A 26490-nucleotide genomic window follows, 5' to 3' on the forward strand; every position below is an offset into this window, starting at 1 on the left:
TGGGGTGGTAAGGAGTTTTTAGGATTCAGGAATGCTCAGTTTTTTCAGTGGTAAGACGTTTTTACGGTTCAGGTATGTGTAGTTTTAACAAAAAATTTAATTCTATTCCACTAAAAAAAAAAATGTTTAAATTTAGTTGCTATTAAGATCATTACTGAATATAACTAAATATTTTTTTACATTAAACAATAAAACAATTAAATATTAATGATTTCTGAATTATAATTAGTTATATATATATAAATATACATATACATATATATATATTACCTACTGGCGGTCGCCAGTAGGTATATATAGTTAGGTTTTTTTTCCTATGGGATTTTTGAAAATTCTATGTCGAATAACTTTGGCGTTTGAGGACGGAATCGGCTGAAATTTTCATGAAAATGGCACATTTTGTTTCTGAGCAGCCCTTGAAATTTTGGGGGGGTTTCGTCAAGGGGGGGGCTGAGAAAAAAGGGGGGTCCCAAAACGCGTTTTAAACATTGAGTTTTCCATAGGGCGGTTGGACTCACTTTTAGCTCGAACGGCTGAATGGATTTACACGCAACTTGGAAAAATTGTAGATCTGGTTTGCCCGACGTGCCTTTGCTATGTCTCAATATATGTGCTCCAGTGGATTTTGAGAAATTAACGTTTTAAAAAACATATATATCTGTGACAGCGCTCCGGTTCGCGTACCTGACGCGTAACGGAACTTCGCGAAGCAAAGCTGATTGGCTTTCCGGTGTCTGTAAACATTCTAAACAGTCAAGAGCGGCCGCCATCTTGTGTCTCGGTAGGATCGAGACACAAGAGGTGGGAAAAACAAAGTGGGAAATGAGCATAAGGGGGCAGAGTACATCCTCCCTGACCCCCTAGGTTTGATGAGGGGGCTTTAAAAAGGGCCTCGCGGGGTTAAAAAACAATCATTTTTATATTGTTTTTTTGCGGGGGAAGCGCTCCGTACGCGCACCGGGAAGCGGTCCGGAAATCGTAATATTTGGAAAATAGGATGAAAGAATGTTCAAATATTGTATGTTTATTGATTGTTATTTTTGTTTTTTTATTTATTTATTTTATTTAAGTACCAACATGTAGGTACCAATGCAGAGTCTAAAAATCAAAATACATTGTTTCCTTTGTAGATATCTTGCAGGTTGTTTCAGAAGTTATTGAGGTATATGGAATTCATAGCGTAGTCTGTCACGAAAGCAGAAACACCATGGAGGCAGGAGATGATAAAGAGATGTTAAATACACATTGGAGATGATATAGTGGAAGAAAGGAAGTAACTATGAGCAAACTTAAAGTTGCACAGTATATTTAAAGTCTGATTTTACATTAAAATCAATTTGCTACTAGTTTAAAAAATACATATAAAAATGAATAATGTCTCAAACTATTTTTGAATTATTATATATAAATTTATTATTCTGGTTTATTTTCAAAATTAAAAAGAACTTCTAATAATTCTTGGTCAGATTTTGACTCATTTTCAATTAAGAAATCCACAGCTTCAACACATTGCAGAAGTTCTATGTCCATTGATTCATCAAAGAATTCTGAATCATTTTCTTTGTCTTGGTTCCATTCTGCAATTTCCATGTTATTTTTCTGCTCTCCTTCCATTTTGTATGCTGTAAAATGAATTTTTAAAAAATATATCAGTACAGATAGGGCACTGTTGGGTTTAAGTACAGACAGGTAGTTTGGTTTTTTAAACAGTGATTTTTTCGTTGGGCAGTGTATGGTATGAAACTTGAAGAAGAAATATCAAAAAATTTATGAAATAAACTCTAAGTCAATTCTTAATTATATAAGACAAGTCTAACTCCATCCATAACTAAAACAGAGAAGTCTATTTTATTCTATAAGTATTACAGAGGGATAGTATATAACTATCAGAAAATGTTTTCCTAATTAGCTTACAGTACTGAACATACTTCAGTTTTTAAAAAAACATCTTACCTTTCAAATAGAACTTCAAGTTATCAGTTGAAATGTACTTGCTATGTACTTCAAGAAGTAGTAGTCAAAATGGCTGTGTTTCTCTCTCTTTCTTTACATATATTCAGGTACATAACCAATCAAATGTCATAAAATAATAGAAGATATTGAAAGTAGCGTTTTGATTGGTTGTCAATTCTAACACTTCATAAGTGTTTTGGTTAGGTAATTTACCTCAGGATATTTAAACAGGCTTACAGCATAATTTTCACAATGAAATTCCATCAAATTTGGGGAAATGGTAGGGACTGCTATGTAGTAGGGGCTATTGTATATATGATGAAAGTGTCTGTAGTGGTTTTTCTGTAAATTACTTTCCCACCTTTTTTTAATCGAGCGCTTACCGGTGCGCTCCCCGGTACGCGAACCGGCAGCGTTACGGGAGTCCTTCATTTTGTGTATTGGTAGAATTGAGACATAAGATGGAGGACAAACAATGTACGGAATGGGTAGAAGGGGGCACGGTAGACACTTTGTGACCCTCTAGGTTTTCCGAGGGAGGATTAGGATGCTGATACATGCAAAAATTAAGAAAAAAAAACAAAATTCGCGGGGGAGCGCTCGGTACGCGCACCGGTAAGCTAACCGGGGAGCGTACTTTGGTGAAGAAAAAAAAAAAGAATACATTGTACATCTTTTGATATTTGCTAATAAAAAACCATTGAAATTCAATGAAAAAACCATAGGTTATAGACCATATATAGTTAGGAATTAGCATTTACAAAACCTTGAAAATTCACAGAAAAAACCATAGGTTATAGACCATATACAGTTAGGGATTAGCATTTACAAAACCTTATTTTACTCGCACAAAACCATTGAAATTCGCATATATAGTTAGTTGCACTAACTATATATCGCGCACCCGCAATCCACTGCTGATGATGTCACATATTACATCATTCATGACATGGTCAGTGACATCACTGATGACATCACTGAGGACATCTCAAATGACATCACTGATGACATTACTGATGACATCATCCAGTGACTGTATGTTTCTGTAAAGTTAAATTATGTCTTACATATTGAAGAATGAGTGGATATATAAGTGTCTGGATAAAGGATTTAGTAGGTGCATGACTGACTGTATGAGAGAATGATTAAATGTGTCTCACTGAGTGCATGGGTTAGTGACTAAACTGTCTTAATTTGTGCATCATTATGTCTGTTGTTCTGTAAACTGCTGCATGTTTAAATCAGTAGCTATATGAGTAACTATATGGGTTATTGAATGGTTGCCCAAGTATTTGTATGGGAGACTGAGTATGTGTGTGGGTGGCTGGGAGGTGTATGACTCTGCATAGATGTGTGAGCAGTTGATTCACTAGATGTATGGGTTCAAAAGTGCAGGTGGAAACAGCTGTATGGACAGTTGACTGTGTGCATGAGTGTATTGGTGAGTGAATGGATATCTCAGTGCTACATGTCAAAGTAAGTAAGTATATATGTAAAACACAGTACATGTGAGAGTTGACATATATAAATAACTGTGCATAAGAGCCAGTGAATGTGTGAGTGGCAGTGGAGAAGTGTGGCTCAGGGGTTAGAGGCGGCAGACCCGGAAGCTGAGATCGGCCCTGGACCAGGGTTCAATTCCCCGCCTCGGCGGGTCTTGGGCTCAAAAATTCCACGGACTCGATAATTCTCGCTCCGGTGCCTTCTCGACTCACGGGTTCACACTCTGCGACTCTGGGCAATAGCTTGCTTAATCTCCACAACGGCCCCTCGCGGCGGGATGCCTGGCTTTCACCTTGTGGATACCCTGCCAGGGTTATCTCACAGGGGAATACCAGGACGGGTTCCCTAAGCAAGCGCCGGGAAACCCTTTGTGGGTAGCTGTGCGCTATATAAGCTCAAATACATTTACATTTACATATGGATCATTGTGAGCTTGTATCAGGGATTGTATAAGAGTAAATATGTGTTGGTATATGTTTGAATAAGTAAGGTGTGTATAACTGTATAGTTGAGGAAATGGAGGTGTGATTGATTCTTTGCATGACTGACTAGGTGTGTGAGTAACTCCATGGATGAGTGACAGTCATTTGAGTTGTCAACAGTGATGTCATTTGAGATGTCATCAGTGATGTCATCAGTGATGCCACTGACCATGTCATGAATGATGTAATATGTGACATCATCAGCAGTGGATTGCGGGTGCGCGATATATAGTTAGTGCAACTAACTATATATGCGAATTTCAATGGTTTTGTGCCAGTAAAATAAGGTTTTGTAAATGCTAATCCCTAACTATATATGGTCTATAACCTATGGTTTTTTCAGTGAATATATATATATATATATATATATATATATATATATATATATATATATATATATATATATACATATAGATTTATACACACATATAGATGTATTCAAATGTGTGTATATGTACATATATACACATTTCAAAATAAATATTTTTGTACGTGACAAAAAAACTACTCGCCTTCAAAGCTGCGATGTAAAAAGAAAAAGCAATATAGAGGTACTCCCGATGTACATACTGCAGGTTTTTAGGAAGTCAATGCAAAAACTTAGCATTCTCTTTCGAGGAGTGCGGCGACAAACACTGTTAGGCTCAAGAATTGAGTAACATACTCTCCTGCCCCAGTCTGGGGCAATAATTAGGACTTAGTCCCAAGCCTGTCTTAACCTTCCTCAGAATCTAAAGCAGGATAGATAGCGGTGGAAAGGCGCACAGGAGCCTTCCTACTATTCCATCTAGAATGCTGCTTCTAATGAGCACCTTGTAGGAAACTCCAGTGCACAGAAGAACAAGTTACTTACCTTCGGTAACAATCTATCTGGTAGAGACATAGGCTAGCCACAGATTTTTTAACGTAGAATATCCCCAGGCGTCAGACTGGTCCGGAAAATTTTGCCAAGCAGCACATCTGCGCGCCAGGGGGCGGCGCCGTATGTCTCCGCCCTGACGTCTTCCATGGACGTGACGTCGGCGGAGCCATATATGCCCTGCCCCGGCACGCCGACATCAGTTTTCGTCAGAAGACTTTTCCGAATCAGAGCGCAGAGCCACCACCAAAAACTGAAAATATGGGAACAGTGTGCAGAAAAAACAAGGTATGGTGAAAAACATCACCATAGCAGGACAGTGCCAGGCACCGTATATTGTAAACTGAGGGAGGGAAGAGAACAGAGCACCACCCTGGGAGGGACCCCCGCAATTATTAAGTCCAAAACCTCCCCCGGAGGCAGAAGAAGATGCAGAGCATAGACAGGATTCGAACCCTTGGCCTGTGTGAGTCTGTGCCATCAGAGACACAAGACTTACCATTGAGCCATAGCTCCTTGATGAACCATCACAGCAGCCGACAGAAAGGCTGCAATCACAAAATGACAGTGAAGGAGAACCAGTCCAGAATCCAGGAGTAAGGACAAATTATCATAAGGCGTCACCCAAAAGGAGATGTCAGATCCGAAAGGGCCTAGCGAATGCAGCATTGTCAGAGACTGCAACCGCTAGGGTGCAGGGGAGGCAAGAGACCTCAAGCGGTTGAAGAAGATAGAAGGGAAGGACGGTGGGGTAGAAGAATTTAGACTCACATCGGACAACCCAGGGTAAGGGTTGTAAAGGACACATGGCATATGAGCATACCGTCCAATCTCAAGGATAGGCAGAGCCGAGCCACAAAACAGAATGTAGCTTCGTGAGTTGGAGTAAGAGAAGACGTCACCCCACAGAGGAATAAAGCCACTCAAAGGGAAGCGAAGGCAAGAAGCCCAACTTGAAAAGGTTGTCGCAGGAAGGGGAGGCGTTAAGGAATCTGCGGCTAGACTACGTCTCTACCAGATACATCGTTACCGAAGGTAAGTAACGTGTTTATCTGATAGAGACGTTTGGCTGCAGATTCCTTAACTTAGAATAGATACCAAATCCATACCCCTAGAGGAGGCGGGACTGCGACTGAACCCCATTAAGGTCCAGAGGGAACCTAGCCGTCAATAACATGACCAAAGGAGTGTCGCCAACCAAAGGGCGAAACACAGTGGATACAGAAATGACAGCGCAGCCAACTACCAGACCCCTATGCTCTGAAGAGAGCTGGAATCAAGGGGAGGCTAGGGCACCACAGTGAGGTTCTGTAAATTACGAATTCGTTCGTGCTCAGCGTCCAGTTTGTGATCACCGCCATTTTATGTTGCCCTCACTCAGGCAGCTTGGCGAACGCGATGTTTTTGTCGTCTCTGCCTTTGCGTGTCAGGTGGCTTATTCGCCTATGTTTGCTAACGAGTGTCAGGGTTTGGACGAGTACACTAATTCCTGTTTGAGCTGATTAATCCCCGTCCGGACTACATGTCGTTTCACACCATTGTTTCTTTTAGGTTATCTTATCTACTGTCCTTCGCTACATGTCTCATGCATTCTCCTGTTTCACGACTGTCCTTCTATAACACACAGCTGTGTTTTCTCTACTTGTAAATCAAATTGTGTGGATTCATTTGTAATTTACTTAAGGGGTCGAGTGACAAACAGAACAGGGAACTTGAGTTGCTTTGGTCTTAAAACATTGTCTATAACGTTTGCTTATAGCTCATGTTGCTGTGAGATTGCATTTTACATTGTATTGTATCATATATAAGCCTGTGCGCCACGGAGTTAAGTGGCAGTCTCTTTTGAACCTCGTTGTACTTACAACTTCTAAGACCACTGTACTAGCTGCAGCTAATAAATACCATCTTCTAAGCCAGACGAAGAGTCCGTGTCTCTGTTTTTGACAAGGCAGGTGAATCCCGGGGATTTCAGGCGTACCCTGCGCCGCCGGGCCTTCAGGCTGCGGTTCTCCAACAGCCCATCCAAAATAACACGAAACCCCCTATATTTAAAGGGGATGAGAGAAGGAAAACACCAAGCCAGAACACTGGTGCCTGAGCGAAACATGCCGAACTTCGAAAGAAGATGAGCAAAGGGGCATAAAGGATCCGCAGGATCCAAGGTGTCGACAAGAAGTCAGAGCTAGCCCCAGCTAAACCACTCGAACAGGGTAAAACATGTTTAACCTGCTCCTGTAAAGATGCGAAGGCAGCAGGATACTGACCCCTGCCAGCAAGGGTCGAAATGAATAAAAAAAAACACACCCAGTAAAGACACTGGCTTGAAAAGGGAGTTGAGCACCTCGCAAGACGTAGAACTGAACCTACTGGTAAGTGGTATGGTGAAGAGAACGAGTACCGCCACGCATGTACCACAGAGGAAGAGTACTGCTTAGACCCTCGCCAGCCAGACATGTGTGAGAGCATTAAAAGGATGCCCACACACAACCAAAAGGACGCTCATACGCTGCCAGAGGGTGCCTGTAGTATCATAACAAATGAGCACCAGTAAGCAAGACAGCAGGAACAGCTGAGATGCACACAATGCCAAGAAGGAGACGAGCCACAAACACTAGAGAAGATCTGGTGATGTAAGTGGGCAGAGCCAAGACCAAGGCAGGAAAGCCCACACAAGCCATTAGGACGATCGTGGCACAGAAACATCCTGAAGAGGATGCTGAAACCTGGTCAAACCCGGGGACTAGGGTACGCTCAAAAGTACCCGCATTTATACGGAAAGTGGAACTATTCCAGGCTATAAACATCGTCTGCCTCCGGTCCGGAAGGGAGAACAGTCCCCTCGCAGGACAATTAGAAGAAAAGACGAGCCTAACAAGGGAGTACTCAGGACCAAATCACAGGTCCTAGACGCCAGGAAGAGAGGAGCTCAAGGAGAACCGGCTCCAAGAGTCCGCCACAGTAAGAATGCCAGCAAAACATAGAAATCCCTATGCGGAAGCAGCGGGGATGTGGAGAAAACTGCTGGGGAATAAGCCGAAAGACCATAACAACATACAGCCGAGAGGCCCACGGCAACTCCTTACTGGCAAGAAAAACACAGAAGGGGCTGGTGCAAAAGACAGACCATGTGACAAAAAAGCAGGATGCCAGGCCATGCGAGGTAGATACTGCACGGCATAGACCTAGACCAGGAGTCGAAGCACCTCAGACAATAGAGTGATGCAACCCTGCAGGACACAGTAAAGGGGTATATGAGTCCTAGAGGGATAACCACAATGAAAACTCCACAGGAGCGTACAAAGGTAAATGCAGACACATGCCACCAGCCAATACCCCTTATAGGGCAAGGGTCAACCCCTGGCAAGAAGGAGGGTCCTCTTGGCAAAACAGACAGTCAGAGGACTGAAAACAAAAACAATCAGCCATACGGCTATACAGACAGTACAGAGACACCAACCGGTCTCTGATACAAACCGGGCCGTAAAGGAAGACCCGCAACCAGGAAGAAAGTCAGTCAGTGGCACAGCAGAATTACGGTAGCCCTGAGAGAAGCCTGGAGATCGCCGAGTCCGCGTGGGACCCAACAAGGTCTATTCCGTTAAACGGCAGATCATGGAGGCTTTCCCGAATATTATCAGGGAAGAGACTGTCGCGCATCCAGGCATGGCGGCGCAAAGCCACCGACCGTGCAACAGCACGGCCATGGAGTCTGTGGTATCCAGGGAGGAGCGTATTGAAAAATGTGCCATCTCCTTGCCGTGAAGGACAAGACAGAAGCTCCGGGCACAATTCCTCCGGAATGGAAGGAAGAAGGTTAGCCACGGAGTTACAGAGTGCGGAGTACGCACGTGCAAATGCGCATTTAGTGTTTAAAGCATGGAAGGCCGCGCTAGAAGAAGCAAAAAGCTGTCTTCCACATTCCTCCAGCCACCGGGATTCCCGGGTGGGAGGAAATAAAAGGCAAAGTGAAGGAGTCTTGTAACCCAAAAGCCGCCTGAATTACCAGGCCCTGAGCAGTAGGGTGGAGGGACAGGCAAAGTGGATCCCCAGGGGCAGGACGGTGTCTACCAGCAATGGTTCGATCAGCCGGGGCTATGGTAGAGGGCCGTGCCCATGCGCCACGCAAGACTTCTAATAAAGCACCCCCAAGGGGTAGCAAGGGCTCCACGGTAATGGGCTCGAGATGAAGCAGATCCATTAAGGGATCGGGAATGAGGGGTACCAAAGGAGCCTGAAAGCAGAGGATAGCAGCTGCACTGTTGATAGTCCGCGCATAGACGGCCCCTAGCTCAGTAGTCACCCTAGGAGGAGACAAGAGGCGGTCTGTAGGACAGTTGGAGACTAATCCTCCCAGTTGCAATAAAGAGGAGTGCTGGGGAACGACTCGAAGGCCATGCCACACTACGGACCTGCACCAGTGGCCCCCGACCAGGGAAAGCGGCAGCTTCCGTAAGGGCTGCAGCGGATACTAGTGTCGCTTGACCCCGCTGAGGAGTTAGAAGCGAGGAATCCGGAGGGAGGTCAACATCAGGCATGGACGCCGGTGTCGATGAACGTATGGACACCTGCGGCGATGGATGCGTCGACAGCGGCATCGGCGAGCGCCGTGTCGGAGTCAAATGGACGTCGACGGCCTCCACTGGGGACGCTACTGCAACGTATCTGGGGCATCGGATCATGCGTTGCCCCAGATGTGGGATCAGGCTTAGACCCGAATGTGGGTTTGGACGTCGAGCCCGGCTTTGGGTCCGCGCAGGAATCTGCACCAGGCTATGCGTTGACTGGAGGTGTGTGCTGGAGCGACCAGGACGGTCTGGGCCACGGCCCAACGTAGTCGCCTCGCCGCCGGAGGCTGAGTCGGTGCACACAGCCCTGGTCGGGGAAGGATGCGCCGACGAGGGCCCGACTGGCAGTGTGTGCTGGAGCGACCAGGACGGTCTGGGCCGCGGCCCAACGTAGTCGCCTCGCCGCCGGAGGCTGAGTCGGTGCACACAGCCCTGGTCGGGGAAGGATCTGCCGACGAGGGCCCGGCCTGAGTACCCTCTGCCTCTGTGGGGCCCGAAGGTGAGCCAGGGAGAGAGGAGGACTCAAAGTAGGCCTGAAGAGCGCGGGAGTAGACCTCCATTTGGGCGCGCGTTGCTCCAACTCCTGGAAAAGGAGGGTATGGAGAAGGTGACTTCCGGGCCCATTTAGCTGACCCCTTACGCGTGGAATGGGCGCCAGCAGCATGCCTACGGGAGGTGGACCTCAGTGACGCTTGTGGCTCCGCTTACAATTTTTAGGTCACGAGAGCGGCCTTGGGAACGAGCCCCCTCTGGAGAGGGAGAGCCGCAACGAGAAGAGGCTGGGCCGGACAGCCGTGCGGCCAACAGCTTCAAACGGCATTCCCGTAGGCACTTTGGCTTCATCCGTTAACAGTAGCCGCATTGTTTGGAATCGTGGTGCACACCAAGGCACCACATGCAAATAAGGTGCGGGTCAGTCGCAGACATCTGACGTGCAAAAGCCTCACAGGCTTTGAACCTGGAGGGCATTGCACACTGTTCCGGTACGACACCAACATTGCCAAGAAGGCCCGGAACTAGGCCAGGAACTGCTGGTTTCCAGGATCCGCGTTGTGACGCGGAAAAGAACAAAACTGATGTTGGCGCGCCAGTGAGGGGCATATATGGCTCCGCTGATGTCACATCCATGGACGACGTCAGGGCGGTGCCGTACGGCGCCACCCCCCGGCACGCTGAGGTGCTGCTGCGCAAACTTTTCCGGACCAGTCTGACGCCTGGGGATATTCTAAGTTAAGGAATCTGCGGCTAGATGTCTCTCTCAGATTTATTGATACAGCGCACTCATCAGAGGCAGATAGATTTAGCCATAGCATTACCTATGTGGTGGATATGCCCAGCATGATATGCCAGACGAAACATGTTCAGTTCTTCCATTCTGGCATTCAGGCACCCCATGAGGTGGTTGGCAACCAGTGAGATATTCTGCTGGTCCACCCACCACAAGAGGTTCTCCTAGCACAGAATTCAGGACCCTGCTCCACTATGCCTATTGCAGTAACACAAGGGATTGTGTTTTGAGAATCTGCACCAGTCTAGCCTCCCTTTCATGAATGCCAGAAAGGTTTTCAAGACCACACAGGGAACCCCCGAAGCTGTAAAAAACGAATATGGAGTTGGCTCTGCATTGGAGGTTAGAGGCCTCTGATCTCTATCTCCTTCAGTTGCCTCAACTAACCCAGCAGGAATGTGTCTGTCACCACTGTGAAATACCAATCTCCCTTAGGTTGGTGTTTGCCACCCACCACTGCATATCCTCTGCTGTCTTTTCAGAGATCTGAAGAGAGTCAGAGGCAGTCTTAATGCATGTACCTCCTGACAAACGCGACAAGACTACACTAGGCTAGAAAATCAATTAGACTTAGAGCCATTCTCACTGAGACACAGGACGGATCCTGAAACATGGGGATCATGTACTGAAAGTTGATGTGGAAGAGGAAATGCTTTGAATGCCACCATGTCCAGAAGAGCCCTATGAATGAAATATGGCTCGTTGATAATGAAACCCATAGTGTCAGATTTTCGGGTATCGCCTGGAGTTAAACCTGCCTTTAACCAGTTGTCAAGGTACAGAATACGTATACCCACGACATCTGATGCTGGGTAAGTGTTCCCGACCATCATTTTTGCCAATAACTATGGGGCTTAGGGTTAATTGTAAATTGCAAGTGTTTCTGACCAAACAAGCACCATAAGGAAACACCTGTGGGACTGCAGAGGAAGTATATTGGAATACACATTCTGCAAGTCTAAGAATGCATCCTGGGTCCAGAGTGGATAAGACCAGAACGAGCATTTTGAACCTGTCCTTACTGAGAAAGGCATTGTTCCAGAACAGGCCTGAGACCTCCAACCCAATGTACATGTACATGTACTTTGCTGTGATATCTGAACTCTGTGATCGTAAAACAAAGTACAATATGAACAAGTTCTTTTCAAATAAAACAAACATCATTAAGGCAACCCTTCTACTAACAAAGTGCTCCAACTATACTTCTCTATACTTTCGTCTTTCCCCTTACGGACAACTACACATTCATATTCACAGAGTTCAAAACATACAATATTTAAAAGTTGAATTTCGTAACCCCACACATTTGATAATCATTGAAAGCACAGATAGCATTGAACTTCTCTCATCTGACTGTCATTCTCTTTTTTTTTACTTCTTTTTTATTAGTTAAGTAAGAGATCAGAAAAGAAACATTAATTTTTGAGAATCATAAAAAAACAGAAACCAGTTGATTAAACAATCATAAACATCCAATAAATCACATAATCCATTTTGTTGAGAAATAATTGCAGCGTTAAAGGAACCCTAATTTATCCAAATAGACGAAAATCTTTTAGCCCCTTCAGTGCTGGGCAAATTCCGCTGCGTTGCTGAAGGTTCTAAAGAACCTATGGACTCATGACGGAACGGTTCAGTCATGAGTACAGGCCAACCGACGCTCATGGCGGAACCGTTCCGTCATGAGCACCGAAGGGGTTAATTGCTCCCCTTGGATAAGCATAGGCTTCTTCAAATTTTTTAGAACTCTTCATCTTGTTAAACCATTTCCCATATAAAGGTGCTTCGAGTGACCTCCAGTTTAGCAATATTAAAGAGCGAGCCACTAACAGAGAAATAGCTAGAAAATTACCCTCTGATTTATCAAGCTTGGCCTGTCTGCTAGAAATACCGAAAAGAGCTTCTTCCGCTTTTGGAGCGTAAAGTTTCGTTATAGCCCTACTAAAATACCCAGAAATGCTACGCCAAAACATCTCAAGTTTGGGGCAGGTGAAAAATATATGTCTCCATCCTCCTTCAGTTAGGGAGAGGCAGCGAAAACACCTATTATCGACCGGAGGGTAAAATTTATTTAGGGCCTTTGGAGTATAATGGGCCATCTAATGCGAAAGAAATGGCATTCTCTTAAAGTTGGCAGCTCAAGGGGTTTTATAACCAGAAACTGAAATATGTTGCCATTCTAATCTAGAAAAGGAACATGAAGTTTACAAAGCAACCTTCTTCAAAAAAAGGTCACCCAAAGAAGATTGATTTGGGGATCTCAATAATCTATACCAGTTTCCAACCCTTCTCATATTAAAGGAAAAAAGAGAAGTACCAGCCTTAGAAGGAGAACCACTCAATATTAACTTATATTTATTTAAAAAATAAACAATTTGAATATATTTGAAAAATGAAGGTTTGTTACGATCGTAACATCTAGACTGAACTTCTTCCCATTTAATAATCCTGTCCTGGATAAAAAACTGATTAACTATACCCAGCCCAGAGTCCTGCCAGGTTCTAAGATGGGAAGAGTGTATATGGAGACCCAAATCTCTACATTCATTTAGCTTTAATGCGTAGAATCCAGAGAACCCGCTATGTTTAAAAAATATAATCACTCTAGATATGAAATCGATAAGCGTTTTGTATCTGTTTTTTTGGGGGAGTGTCGAGCTTTTTAGGAAAGTGGGAGTTTGAGTTCCCGCTTCTGCAATCATTTTATTAATAAAAAATGATCTCTAGATTTTGTACTGGATAGTAAACAGGCAGTGAAATGAAGAAAAACAGAATCATAATATGAACGTATATGCGGTAAAGCTAAACCACCTGATTCTGCATCTAGTTGAAGAACCAAAAGTTTAACTCTGGAAGCCTTTTTATTCCAAATAAAAGATCTAATCATTGAATCTAGTACTTTAAAATAACTAGCATTTACCTTGATGATAATATTAGAAAAACTAAATTTTAATAGGGGTAGTATCGTCATTTTAATAAGCGCCACTCGACCTATCAGGGTTACTGGAAGACTTTCCGATCTTGCAAAGAGTTTCTGTATTTTAATACTAGTAGCCTCATAATTCAGTTTAGCTAAATGACTAAATTGCCATTTTACGAAGATCCCGAGGTACCGTATAGGAACTGTTTTACGAGCCTGCTGCACAAGATTATCCCGGAGAAATTCAGATCTGGTATTTAATATTATCATGTCAGTTATTGTTGGGTTGATCCTGTATCCCCCCTATTAATTTGAATTTAATAAACTCTGTCATAATCCGATCTTTATTTAACCTTACAGGACATAAGTACAAAATGGCATCGTCAGCGAATAGCTTCAGCTTAGCCATACCTGGGATCGGGGCTTGAATATTCCTATTACCCCTTATTTAATCGCTAGAGGTTCTATAAAAAAGGTGAACAATAAAGGTGATAAGGAGAAACCTTGCCTGGTTCCCCTATTAATATCCACTGAATCTATCCGATTACAATTTATTACTATCTGCGCCTAAGACCCCTGATAGATATTTTGTAGCATAGAAATCATAGAAATAATTTGAGGCAAAAAATTAAAACTTTCAATCCCAAAAAATAAAGCATCCCAATTAACTAAGCGAAAGCTTGTTCTGCATCAAACATCATAATGCAAGCGGGTGTCTTATTAACATTAAAATAATCCAATGCTTGAATCAAGTACCCAGTAATAGATGTCCTGGTCCGCCCTGAAACAAAGCCTGTTTGATACTCATGGATTACCTGTTGAGCCAATGGGGTAAAGTGCTGTGCCCAGATCTTCATCATGATCTTGTAATCAGCGTTCAAAAGGCCTATAGGTCTATACGAGTTCACATTATTGGGTTCCTTAGCCTTTTTGACAAAGTTAACTACGATAACACTCCTAAACCCAACCGGAACAGCACCACCAGTCTTAATGAAGTCAAAAAGTTTCTTAAGAAATGTTGTCAACTCTTTTGCAAAAGGTTTATAAAATTCGATGGGTAATCCATCATCCCCAGAAGCTTTTATCCCAGCCAGAATCTCAGATATGACTATTTCACTTTGAAGTTGTTTTACAGAGTTTAAAGATAATCTCGGAAGTTCTACTCCGGCCAACATTCCTGAATCGCTTCAGGCCTTCTAGTATATTTTGTTGGTAATGTTTCAAAAACACCCGGGCAATCTCTATTCTATCCAAAACCACTAAATTTGTCTTAGGATCTATTATTTCTGGAACACAAGCAGAGTCCTGACGAGCTTTCCATGCCCAGGCTAACATTTTCCCCATCATTTGACTTTCTTCATAACATTTTTGCATATAAGACCGAGAATTAAAAAAATCTCTCAAATTCTTCCTGGCTTCCTCCCACTGACCCGGTGTTGGAGAATTACGAAATCTAGAAGCGTTTTGGAGGGTATACACCTGTCACAACGCAACTTTTACAACTACCTACTATTACAACGCAACTTTTACAACGCATACCATTACAACGCATACCATTACAACGCATTGCGCTGGGGGGCGCTCTAGGATAGGGAATAAGTTTAATTTACTATCCAACACCTTCCCTAGTGTCCACGGGGACTGGAGTTGGAATAGTAAATTATACTTACCACTATCCAGCACCTCTAAGCACTATGCGTTGTAATGGTATGCGTTGTAATGGTCGCGTTGTAATGGTAGGTAGTTGTAATGGTATGCATTGTAACATGGTACATCCGTTTTGGAGAGAACGCTGAAGTTCTGCGAATTCTTTCCAACGTTTTTTGCCCTTACCTACAGATACTGCAATCATTTGGGCCCTAGCCGCTGCTTTAAAACCACCCCAAACCAAAATAATGTGTGCTGTACCTTCGTTCCGATTAAAGTAATCCATAATCCAAACCCTAAATCTCTCCAGCCATGGGGATCCTGAAGAAGGAGGCGGTCCATCTGTCACCTGGACCTGCTCCTCCTTTCATACCCAAGCTCGAGATCCAATTGAACAAAGGAATGGTGAGAAAAAGCATTAAAACCGATTTCAACGGCAGCAAGTACCATAGAGCGCGAAATAAAAATAAAAAATTGATAAGTGAGGCAGAACAAAACTGACGCGAATAACAAGCGTATTCCTGAGCTGTCTGATTAACTGAGCATCAAGCATCAATCAAATAACAGTCCTGACCATCAATAGCTTTCTTTGCTGGGGTTTTACCTGTTTTTTATTCTTATTTGAGGTATCTTTTGTCAGGTTTTGTATACAATTAAAATCACCACCTAAAATAATTTGCCCTGCCACACCAATAAGCAATTTGTGTACTGTTAATATTAATGCATCATCTGAAAATAGGCCCACAGTAGTTAATGAAATGTATGATATTACCATCAATTTTAGCTTTAATCCAAATCCATCGACCTTGAGGATCACAATTTACTTGCTAACCACATTTCGACCACCTTCTAGACTTCCAGTGCCCTGGTGCTGCACCATGAGTGGCCTACCCCTCCCCCCTTAAAGTGAAACAAACCATTAAACAGATTAGGAACATTATTCCTGTAAATACAAAAAGCAGCTAAATCAGATTATTTCCCATCTGAAATTGCAACTCCTGGGCCTCTTCAATTCGCGTAAACAAATTAAACTTCTCCTGCACAAGAGTTTCGATTGTTGAGCAATAGAGGCTTGCGACCCTTGAGCTTTACAAAGGTACACAAGCTTTAAGAACTCTTTACGCCTTCTTGTAGCTGCTGCAGACATATCAGAGAAAATTCTACATTTCACTCCATCATGAATATCGAATTGTCTCATCTGAATTGCCTTTGCCAGATTTTTTCCTTTTTTCAATTGTTCGCAAAGTTGACTAGTATAGTGCGGGGAAACTTAATATTAGGTGGAAGATGGGCTGGAATCCGAGGAGCCCTAGTCTGGGTTAAATTGCCAGAGAATTCAGTAATCACCACTTTCTTATGCAAAGACTCCACCCACTGAAGTGTATTTGCTCCTTCTGATCTCTCCGGGACCCCCACTATCCGCAGATTTGAACTGCGTGATTTTTTTCCGAGTTCTTCAATTTTGTTTTCCATAGTTATTTTATCCCGAGACAATGAATTCACTTGCTGGAGGATGGCATTCATTTTGACCTCGACTTGAGAAATCCTCAATTCGGCCTCTTGAATTTGAATAGGAAAACTTGCGCCTGCCTCTTCTGTTTTTCCGATCGAAGATGAAGAGCCTCTGTTTCGATTTGTTGTAATTTCTTAATATCCTGAATTTCTTGGAGTTTTAAATTCCACATTGTTTTAATATCAATCTGGTGTGTGGTTGCCATCTCATTTTGAGTTGCATGCTCGAATTCAGCAGATCTTGGCGGCAACTCATAGTTGTCTTTTAACACCGAGGACTTTAGTCTTGGAACAGTCCTGCTCTTGGGATTGAGCCTTCGACGATGCAGATGACATTTGCTGAACTTGCACAGTGATATCAAACTGATGTTGTGAGTCCTTCTCGCTGGTCGGAGAGGGAGGAAGCGGGGTTGCCACCGCCACGGCCAAAGCAGCTGTTTGAAGATGATCAGCACACTTCTGTTCTGACTGCAACTCTTCTACTTGCACTGCCGAAGCTGAAACTTCTAGGAGGCGAGGTGGTGCAGACACAAGAGGTGAAACCACCACAGAAGATAAAGATTGTGTGGCAGAAAGCGCGGTCATATCTCCTATTGACACGAACGTAGATTGCCCTATGCTTTTCAAGCACTGGGGTTGTGAAAGGGAGTAAATTCTTCTCAACAAAAAGAGGAAAATCTATGGAATTCTTCAGCTCTTGATTTTTTCGAGCTACAAGAGCTCCTAGTCATGTACCTAGGAGTTCATCCTCCCCAGTGATTTCTTTCGCCTCCATCAGGTCTATCTCGTTCAATAACGGATCATCAATCTCCGAACTTTGAGTACTAGAGGAAGACTCTTCGTGATTCATTTTACTAACAGCTCTCGCTGAGGTCTGATTCAGTTTAGCTTTGGCTGAGCGTTTTTTGCCTTTTGAAGTACGTGCGGCATCCGTTTTAGCAGCAGCTGCTGCAAGCTTTAAGTGTCTCCTCAACTTATAGATTTCCCTCTGTTTTACACAACTGAAGCCGGAATTAGCTGGCGCTATACAAACAAGCCCAAGTCTCTACAAACGAAAAATCTCTGTAATACTTCTTTCAAACACTCCACTATTACGACTTTGCCAATGCACCCAGTTAGCTCTCACCTCCTTGGCACCGCCTCCCCTCCTCTCACCTAGTTTTTCTTCCTGAAAACAGTCTCACAACGTTTACTTCAGTTTTCGGTAGTGAAGCAACGATGATCTCAATCTGCCCAGCTCTACACAGTTCCTTGTTCCAGCTCGCTATTTGAAAAACCAGGAGTTTGAGGAAACCCTCAGGTGCAAAATTAACCTTACTGAGCTATGGATGTGTAAGGATTACTATAAACTGTAGGTTAATGGCCTCGACTCTCCAACTCACACCAACGCATCAGACCTCCCTGCTCAGAACAGGATCCCACAGCCACGACCTCAAGCAGTAGGCATCAATCCGAGGCATCGGCAAAGATGGCAAAAGCGAATTCCAGCAAGCAGTTAAGGCCGCAACCACCACGCATATCAAAAAAATGGCTGGCCGAAATTCCACGTCACATTCATTCATCCGCTTCCGTGGCTAAAACCAGATCGCCGCCATGCTGAAAAGTGGACGAGAAACCACAAGTTTCAGCTCCTCCGGTCCGCTCCACTCCACTCTCCACGCCAACTCAGACTCCATCAGAGGAGGAGGGGCAGCACTTGCGGCTACGCGTCAGCGGGACTCGCCATAGTCTGCCACACCCACTACTCATCCGACAGTCATTCTCGATTATTTTGAACTAAGAGCCACCTTACAATTAATGGTCCCACAAGCCATAATTATTTACCAGCTAAAATGGTGTTTTAACAATTCTACATTTATTCTTAGGTCCACTGAACATAAGTGGAAGTCTGAAAACGCAAATCCCCATATGCACAAAAGTTTACTTTGGGCCTAAAGCACTTGGTTGTCATGGTTTCAGCACAATTCTGTTTGAGACTCTCTTTTGTATACAAATATACATACTCACATCATACTGGTAGCAATATTTACTGAGTACACACATCAGTAGGGCAGTGAAGGGGTTAACTGGCAAATTTTAAAAATAATTATTTACCAAATCGGTGCAAGAGGCAGTATGGCCTCAAAAGGAAATTCTACATTAATTTAGTCCCCCTGCATCATTACGTTCAGTGGTCAATCCCTTCCGGGCGATAAGTAACAACAACTCGGCATCCTTTTTTATGACCACAAATAAAACCATTCACACAAAGTTAATTTTGCCAATTTTGCCACACATGAAAAAGTAAAATATAAGGATAATGCTACAACCGTCTACTTCCTCCTCAGCAACTGGATTTGAATCACAAAATGTGTGGGTGGCTTCCTTAGGGGAGCATGGAACACGTCAGAGCACCATAGTAGAAGGAGCACGTAATTACAGCCCAAAGTTCCCTTATGCCCCTTTCAGAAATATCACAAGAGATCTGGTCACTGCAAACAACAGAACTTTAAGAACCAGACAGGACTAGTCCAGCTACCATGGTTTGTGGTTATTAAATAGACAATTTCCAGTCCTCTGACATTTTCTATTTCTAGTTACAGTTGTTCAGATGTTGTACAATTCAGTCACCATCTTTTTCTTGTTTAACACAATTCCATCTATACAAAGTTGAAGGTCTGATGGAGCACTTAGACTGGTTAAGTGGACACCATATTGACACTAATAGAGTTGGTAACAATGTACTCTCCATAAAATTGGCGAAACTAAATGGATATCGCTCTCTGAATGCAGGTTACAGGGCACATTGCACTTTAACTAATCCTGTGCCACATCTGGAAAGCTCTAGACAAAGTCAACGTATGTTCTTTAGCACCTGATAAAATGACACTGGTAAGTTGTAGCAGGGTTGTCTCCATGAGTTATACCCCAAGGATTCTATGAACCATGGCTTGTCTTTTTTCGTTTAGTGTCTTCATTTTTTGGTAGAGCCTAGGCAGCGCATGTGCTGCTCTGCGAGTCACGCTGTATTCAAATATGGACTTGAAGCTCCGCCTACTGTCCGCCCATATTTTTCATTGGCTTGTGTTATTGTCCTTTGTAAATGCTGGCTTCTGATTTGTTAATAGGCCTGTTAGTCTCTCCTTAGTACGGCCTTATCTTCATTTGTAACCTCCCATTTGGACAAGCCCTTTTACTTCTGTTACAAGGTATGTCTTAGCTAGTCTGTATGCAAAACTTTATTTTACTTGTGGGTTTGTAGAGCGCGAACTAATCATCCCCAAAGGGATCTCTCGGCGCTTCGAGGAGGCAGTCCTTAATGAGCAAGTGCACCAAAAATAGGTATGTCTTTAGAAGTTTCTTGAAGATGGTTAGTTTGTTACAAGCTCTAATGTTCTGTGGTAATTTGTTCCAGTGGCTGGCTGCCAGATAGGAAAAGGCTCTACCACCCATCCTAACCTTGTGTATTCTCTAGGGACACAACAAGTTAGCATTGCCAGATCTTAATTGACGCACTGGCTGATACCAGCTGATTTTATTTCTGAAATAAGCAGGGCCACTCCTTTGTAGTGATCTAAAAACCACACAAAGCATCTTGAAGATGGCTCGCTTCTTAACCGGGAGCCAGTGTAACTGGTTCAACAAGGGAGCAGAAGGGGTCCGTGCCGGTTTATTGAGAGCTAGACAGGCTGCTGTATTCTGCACCACCTGGAGCCTTGGTAGAAGATCCTCTCTTGCCCCCACCAGCAACGAGTTACCGTAATCCAGCGGACTCACCAGGAGTGACTGGGTGAGGATTTTTCTTGATGACAGAGGGACCCATGGGAAGACCCTCCTGAGCATCCTCATTGAAACAAAGAATCAAAATAAAATTGATGGACGGAATGGTGGACAATGAAAACATTCACCCCACAGTCACAAGGATCTGGGTTTAATCCATCATTCTATTGCTCACCACGCCACCCCAGTTTGGAGCCAGCCATATGCAAATCAGTCTTGACCCTGTTCCTTATGGGAACAGTCAAGCCCGAACTGCCACGCCAAGACCTTCCTAGACCGGAAACAAGCATCCTGGGACCGGTTTCAGGGCATCCCCTGTAATCAGTGAGGCTAGCTTGAATCCAGTGGTGTAGTGAGCACGGGACCCACGTCTGGGCATGCCCTTCCCACTTGAGTGACATATTGTTGGACCCGGCCCTTTGGGCAGGTTCACCCCCAGACTGTTTGCTTTTTCCTAGCCTGTTTCTGGAACCTGGTGGTGGTGATTTTAGGCCTCTGCGCACTTTCACTGTGGTACAGTGTAAAGTGCTTGAGCTCTCTGTGAATGAGTGGTGAGTGACCTGCCCTCTCATAGGAATGAATGGGGAATATGTATGCCCATGGTTGTTCCTGAAGTGTGTGGAGTGCATGGTCGAGTTTGATATGTACGAACTCGTGAGACTGAATGCTGCAAAATGGTATATGCGGCATGAGTGTGTCTAGTCTAGAAGTGCCTCTTTTAGAAGTTGGCATATTGGTGTAATTTGTGTCTAGCGTGTGATTGGCTGGTGAGCCTGGGTCAGAGTGCCTGGGCCTGCTTGTGGATTAACTGTCTGGTTTGAGGGTGACAGGGGCTGGAGAGCCCAGGAGGTTGTCTGAGTCAGCCCGTGGATGAAAGGCAGCATCTGCTGCCAGGGAAGTGGGAGGAGATGGCACCTGATAGTGAAGGGCTGTGCCTGCCTGACTACAAAGCTGGCTCCACCTCCCGCTGGGCAACTGTCACCTCTGTCCCTGATACTGAAGGGACTTCCCTATAACCAGTTCTAGCTGGTTCTCACACTGCCTGCTTCAAATTACTTCAAAGGACTTCAAAGACTTTTCACTGTATAAGAAGGGGCTGTGCCCCCTTCCAAAATGTTCTTGTTTTTGGACTTGAAACACACCAGGGGCGTGCTGCTGCTTGGGTCCAGGGGAATCCCTGGGCCTTGACCAGCCCCTGGACCTCTGATGGACTGCTGGGGGGACTCCTTCCTGGCTATCCTCCTACCTTGTTGCCTTTTTGAGGAGGACTTGTGGACTTGTGCTCTTTCCTGGACCCTAGCGGCTGGGAGGCGCTTTCCCTTGGATGTGCCCCCTGTTGCTGGGGCTCTGGTTGCTGATGGGGCCATCCCTGGGAGCCTGCCTGTGCCCCTACGCTTGAGAGCGCTTTATTCTGCCCCGCAGCGCCTTGGGAGCGCTTTAGTGCTTGCAGCCCTGGAAGAGCGCTTCATTTTCTGCCCGTAGCGCTGTAAATCGTATTTAGCGCTAAGAGCGCTTTATTGTTGGGAGCCGGTGCCCACCCGGCGTGGATTTGCCCCACTAAATTGTTATTTAGTCTGCGAGTGCCCACTTCACTTATGTGCCGTTTTATTTCTACTTCGGCTGCCCACGCCGATATTTGGATTGCCTTGCCGCCTGCCTGTCTGAAAACGGGCCGCCGCGCTGCCCGCGGCAACCCGGAAGTGCTTGGCCGGCCGGCCAATCACAGCGCGGCAGGCCGGAAGTCCCGCCTCCTGAGGTCCGAGAGAAGAAGGCCTGGCGGCGCATGGAGCGCCCTGCCGGTCCTGGGTAGCCCGGGTCCCCAGGAGGGGGCCCGGGGAGAAGGAGGAGTGTGGCGCCTGTTGCGGGGCTCCTCTGACCTGAGGGAGCCCCGATCCAGAAGAGGAGACGCGCCGTAAGGAGCAGAGCGCGAGAGGAGCCCCGCCTGAAGAGAGCAGCCGGTGAGTGGGGCCCAGGGCTGATGTGAAGGGAGGGGGGCGCGACGGGGCACATTGCCGGTGCCCGCCCCCCTCCACCCCCAGTGGTACCGAGTCCTTGCGGGGGCCCGTGAGGTCCCCCATTGCTGCTGGTGTTGCCAGCGGGAGGCGGCGAATGTTGTCCTCTCCAACGAGGCGAGCCAGGGCGGCCCCGGTTGCCAGTGAGCCGCCCCACGCGATAGAGAGCCCATGAGAGGCTCTGAGGGCATTTTGTGAAGTTAGAGTCCCCCGTAGGGCACTTCACCGTGAATGGAGAGTCAGGGCGGCCCCGTTTGCCAGTTGGCCGCCCGACGCGCTAGAGAGCCCATGAGAGGCTCTTGGGGGCCATTTTAGTTAAGAGGGGGCGTCAGGGCATATTGCCGGTGCCCGCCCCCTCCTGCCTGCGAGGGATTTGTTAAAGAGCCTCGAGGGCTCCAGGGGCCTATATGTGTTTAAGAGCCTGTGTGGCTCCACCATTTGTGGCGCAATTCGCCAGAGGGGCTACTGAAGACCCTGCCACAGTTTTTCCTGATTCTCCAGCTGCCCAGCAATTAGTGGGCAGCTGCACCGTTTAGGCGCAATTTAAGGAGAGAGTCCCTGTATGGGACAGAGAGGGCCCAGTGGTGCCAGGCCTTCACAGCTGAGCAGCACTTGGTGCCAGCTGCTACGTTTAGGCTTTCTTTTCTTGAGACTGGCGTTGCATGGCAGTGCACCCTGACATTGAGACTCAGGGCGCCGGAGCCCCAACAAGGCCAGTTGGCCTAGGGACTGCCACAGGTGGTGGCTTATGTAAGTTATGCGCAATGTGATTCCTATGTTTTTAATAGTAATTGCCTACTGTGTGTTTTTGCGCTATTGACTTATGTTCTGGCACCTTTGAATGTGTAGGTTTATGCATCATGTGTCTTTCTTTCCATGCGCTGCACCTCTGAATGTTTTAGGCATCATGTGTCTTCTTGCGCTGCACCCCTGAATGTATTTTATTGCATCATGTGCTTTATTCTTAATACCTCTGAATGTTTTAGGCATCATGTGTCCTCTTGCGCTGCACCCCTGAATGTATTTTATTGCATCATGTGCTTTACTCTTAACACCTCTGAATGTTTTAGGCATCATGTGTTTCTCTTGATTACTCCTCTGAATGTGTTTCATGCATCATGGGTAATGTGTTCTGGTATACCCCTAAATGTATTTTATTCTTAGGTGGTTGTCCTTTTTAGTACAGGTGGTCGTTGTAAGGTCCTGGTTCCTGTTACCAGTGGATACTGGTTGTGATCTTTGTGATTACCATTTTAGGTTTATTATTTCTTATTCTAGAAGTGCTATATCTGAATCTGACAGTGGCCCATGTGGCCATGTCTTGTAAATAATCCCTTATGAATGTTGCCCGTGCCAGTTGGCACAATGTACATGTGTGATTTTTATCTGATATGTGTTTTGACAATACAAAAGTTATTTTTATAAATAACCTTGTGTGGAGTTCCTTTTTGTGGTGTGCCTAGTATGTTGTTGCTGTTGTGCGCGGACGCAAATGCTTTGCACATTGCCTCCGAGTTTAGCCTTACTGCTTGTGCCAAGTTACCAAGGGGGTGAGCAGGGGTTATCTTGGCGTGTGACTTCCTTGCCCTGACTAGAATGCTGGTTTCTGCCTGGCTTTGGCGTCAGCCTTAGCCTACCAGATATAGCCAGTTGTAACACATATGCAAAAGAAACAATTGATGGACGGAATGCTGGACAATGCAAACATTCATCCCCAGTCACAAGGATCTGGCTTTAATCCATCATTCTTCTGCTCAACACCCCACCACAGTTAGGACCCAGCCATATCCGTCTAAACTGGGGTGGCATGGTGAGCAAAAGTATGATGAATTTAACCCAGATCTCTTGACTGAGGGGGAATGTTTTGATTTGTTCTGCATTCTGTCCATCAATTGTAAGTCTTTTACTTATTGAGTTTGTAAGCTCTATTCTCTTAGAGTTTCTCCTACGGCAGGTACGACATGCTTTCCTGCAATAGCTTATACTCTCGCAAATGCGACACCTATTGCATTCCAAATGCTTGTTAATTGATTTTCACTGTGAAACTAACGTCTTTGCAAATCTAAAAGTGTCGTACTTGTGAATATAAGGAACGTTTTTGAGCTCTTGGTAGTCTCTGAGTTAGGACAAAATAAAACAGAGTGGTAGAGAAAGGGGGCGTGTCCTCCTACCAGGTCTCAGCTATCCTGCTGTGAGGGACTTACTGGTGGTAACAGTAGGGGTAGTTGAACCCCAAGGTCATCCTTGGAGGACAACTACCCCTCCTGTTATCTCCAATTAGTTCCACACAGCAGGATTGCTAAGAGGTCTTCAGAGGCCACACCCAGTTTCTAGACCACTCTGCAAACTCTGCTCGTGGTGCACTACTGGCTGGGGCATGAAGTCCACTTTTCTCTTGAAGGACCTTCGGTCCAGGAAACCCTCCTGGTACCTCATGTAAGTCCTACACAGTCGGATTCCTGAGAGCTGGTCAGAGGCCCAGCCCCCTTTCTCCACCACTCTGCAAGTGCAACTACTAGTTAAAAAAACATAGAAATTCATGGATAAAAACAATGCTTACAAGTACGTTATAGTTGGAAATTAGCATTTAAAAAACTTTAGAAAGTCACGGAAAAAAACAAAGGTTACAGGGACGTTATAGCTAGAAAATAGAATTTAAAAAACCTTAGAAATAAACACACAAAAAAAACCAAAAGGTTACAGGAGCTCGTACAAAACCCAAGAAATTCAGTTATTATAATTAGCTGAGCTAACTATAGCTCGCGCCCCAGCAATGCACTGCTTATGGTGTGTAACCTTTGCAAATATCAAAACCACGTATAAATACATATTTTTGGACTTACATTTTTTGGTTCATCAGTAACTCTCGATGGAGGTCTTGATGATTTCTGGAAATTTTGACAGGATTAACCATTTTTTTCGGTCTAATCAGGTCGGGATTGTCTGAATCAATATAGTCTGGCTCAGCCATGATACTCCTTTCAAAAAATGATGGATCGCAATCTTCGCAGGACTCTGCAATATCAATTTTAAAAAGAGGTAAGCACACATAATATTCTAATGGGCGTACATGACAAATAAAAAGCACGTTCACATCTCGGTTTTCGTTTTTCTGCAGTCACTTTAGCATAGCTTTGTTTACTAAATGTATCATGGAATTACCATTATGGAGGGCCCTTATTGATGTTCATATCAGTTGGGTACCTACAGCATTATCTATGGCGAAACAAAGCAGAGTTATTCTGATAATATAGCATTTCACCATATTCACCTGATAATATAGCATTTCACCATATTCACCTATCAGCAGTGCTTAATTTGTAGAAGTAGTAGTAACAATAATAAGTTATGGACCCTACACGTTTTCTAGGATCCTGTTGCAGGTGCTGCCGATTATGAAGTCTGCTTACTTTTGATTACACTTTGTGGCACTTTCATCCACCAGCCTACGCTTATACATTTTATCTCCCGCGTGATGTTTTTTTCAGACCAGCTTTCGCACTATTTTCCTTTCTTTCTCTCCCACCTGCTTTGTCCCTCTCATTTCTCTCATTCGCTTTGAGCCAACGTCTGATTATGAAAAATAGTCCCAGTCCCCAAACATCAGAGCAGGTGCACACTTTTATAAATTAATAGTAGTCTCTTGAGGCTTACACTGCTGTCACAGCTAAGCAAATTTGAAAGGGAGAAATAAAAGCATTTTCTACCCACTGATATCCCGACAAATAATGTGCCCTGTAAGATGTAGATAATATTTAACATTATCGTTAGCTAATTTAATCGAACGCCAATAGTTTAGTGAACAAATTCCATAAAACACTGCGAAATGGCAGCGGAATGGTGTTTACGCAATGCCTCAGTTAACAGATACACACGCATTTTCGTCTTCAGTAAGGAAACGTTCAAGACGCGTATAACAGCATATCTCCTGTGAAGTGACACCTCGCACATAACCCTCATCCGAAACTTCACGTTCAAAGCTGTATTTTG

General features: G+C 44.7%; 1 protein-coding gene across 3 annotated transcripts in view; it reads right to left on the reverse strand.

Moving 5' to 3' along the window:
* Positions 1-26490, reverse strand: part of FAM107B (family with sequence similarity 107 member B) — a 306505-nt gene that overhangs the window by 80098 nt on the left and 199917 nt on the right. For all 3 annotated transcript variants that reach the window (XM_086919693.1, XM_086919694.1, XM_086919689.1), the window contains exon 2: positions 25344-25515. In XM_086919693.1, the coding sequence (XP_086775819.1) occupies positions 25344-25471 (128 nt within the window). In that variant the 5' untranslated portion in view covers positions 25472-25515. The remainder of the gene's footprint in view (positions 1-25343; positions 25516-26490) is intronic.

The sequence above is a fragment of the Lissotriton vulgaris genome, chromosome 1_1, assembly GCF_964263255.1.
Source record: "Lissotriton vulgaris chromosome 1_1, aLisVul1.2, whole genome shotgun sequence".
NCBI lineage: Eukaryota > Metazoa > Chordata > Amphibia > Caudata > Salamandridae > Lissotriton > Lissotriton vulgaris.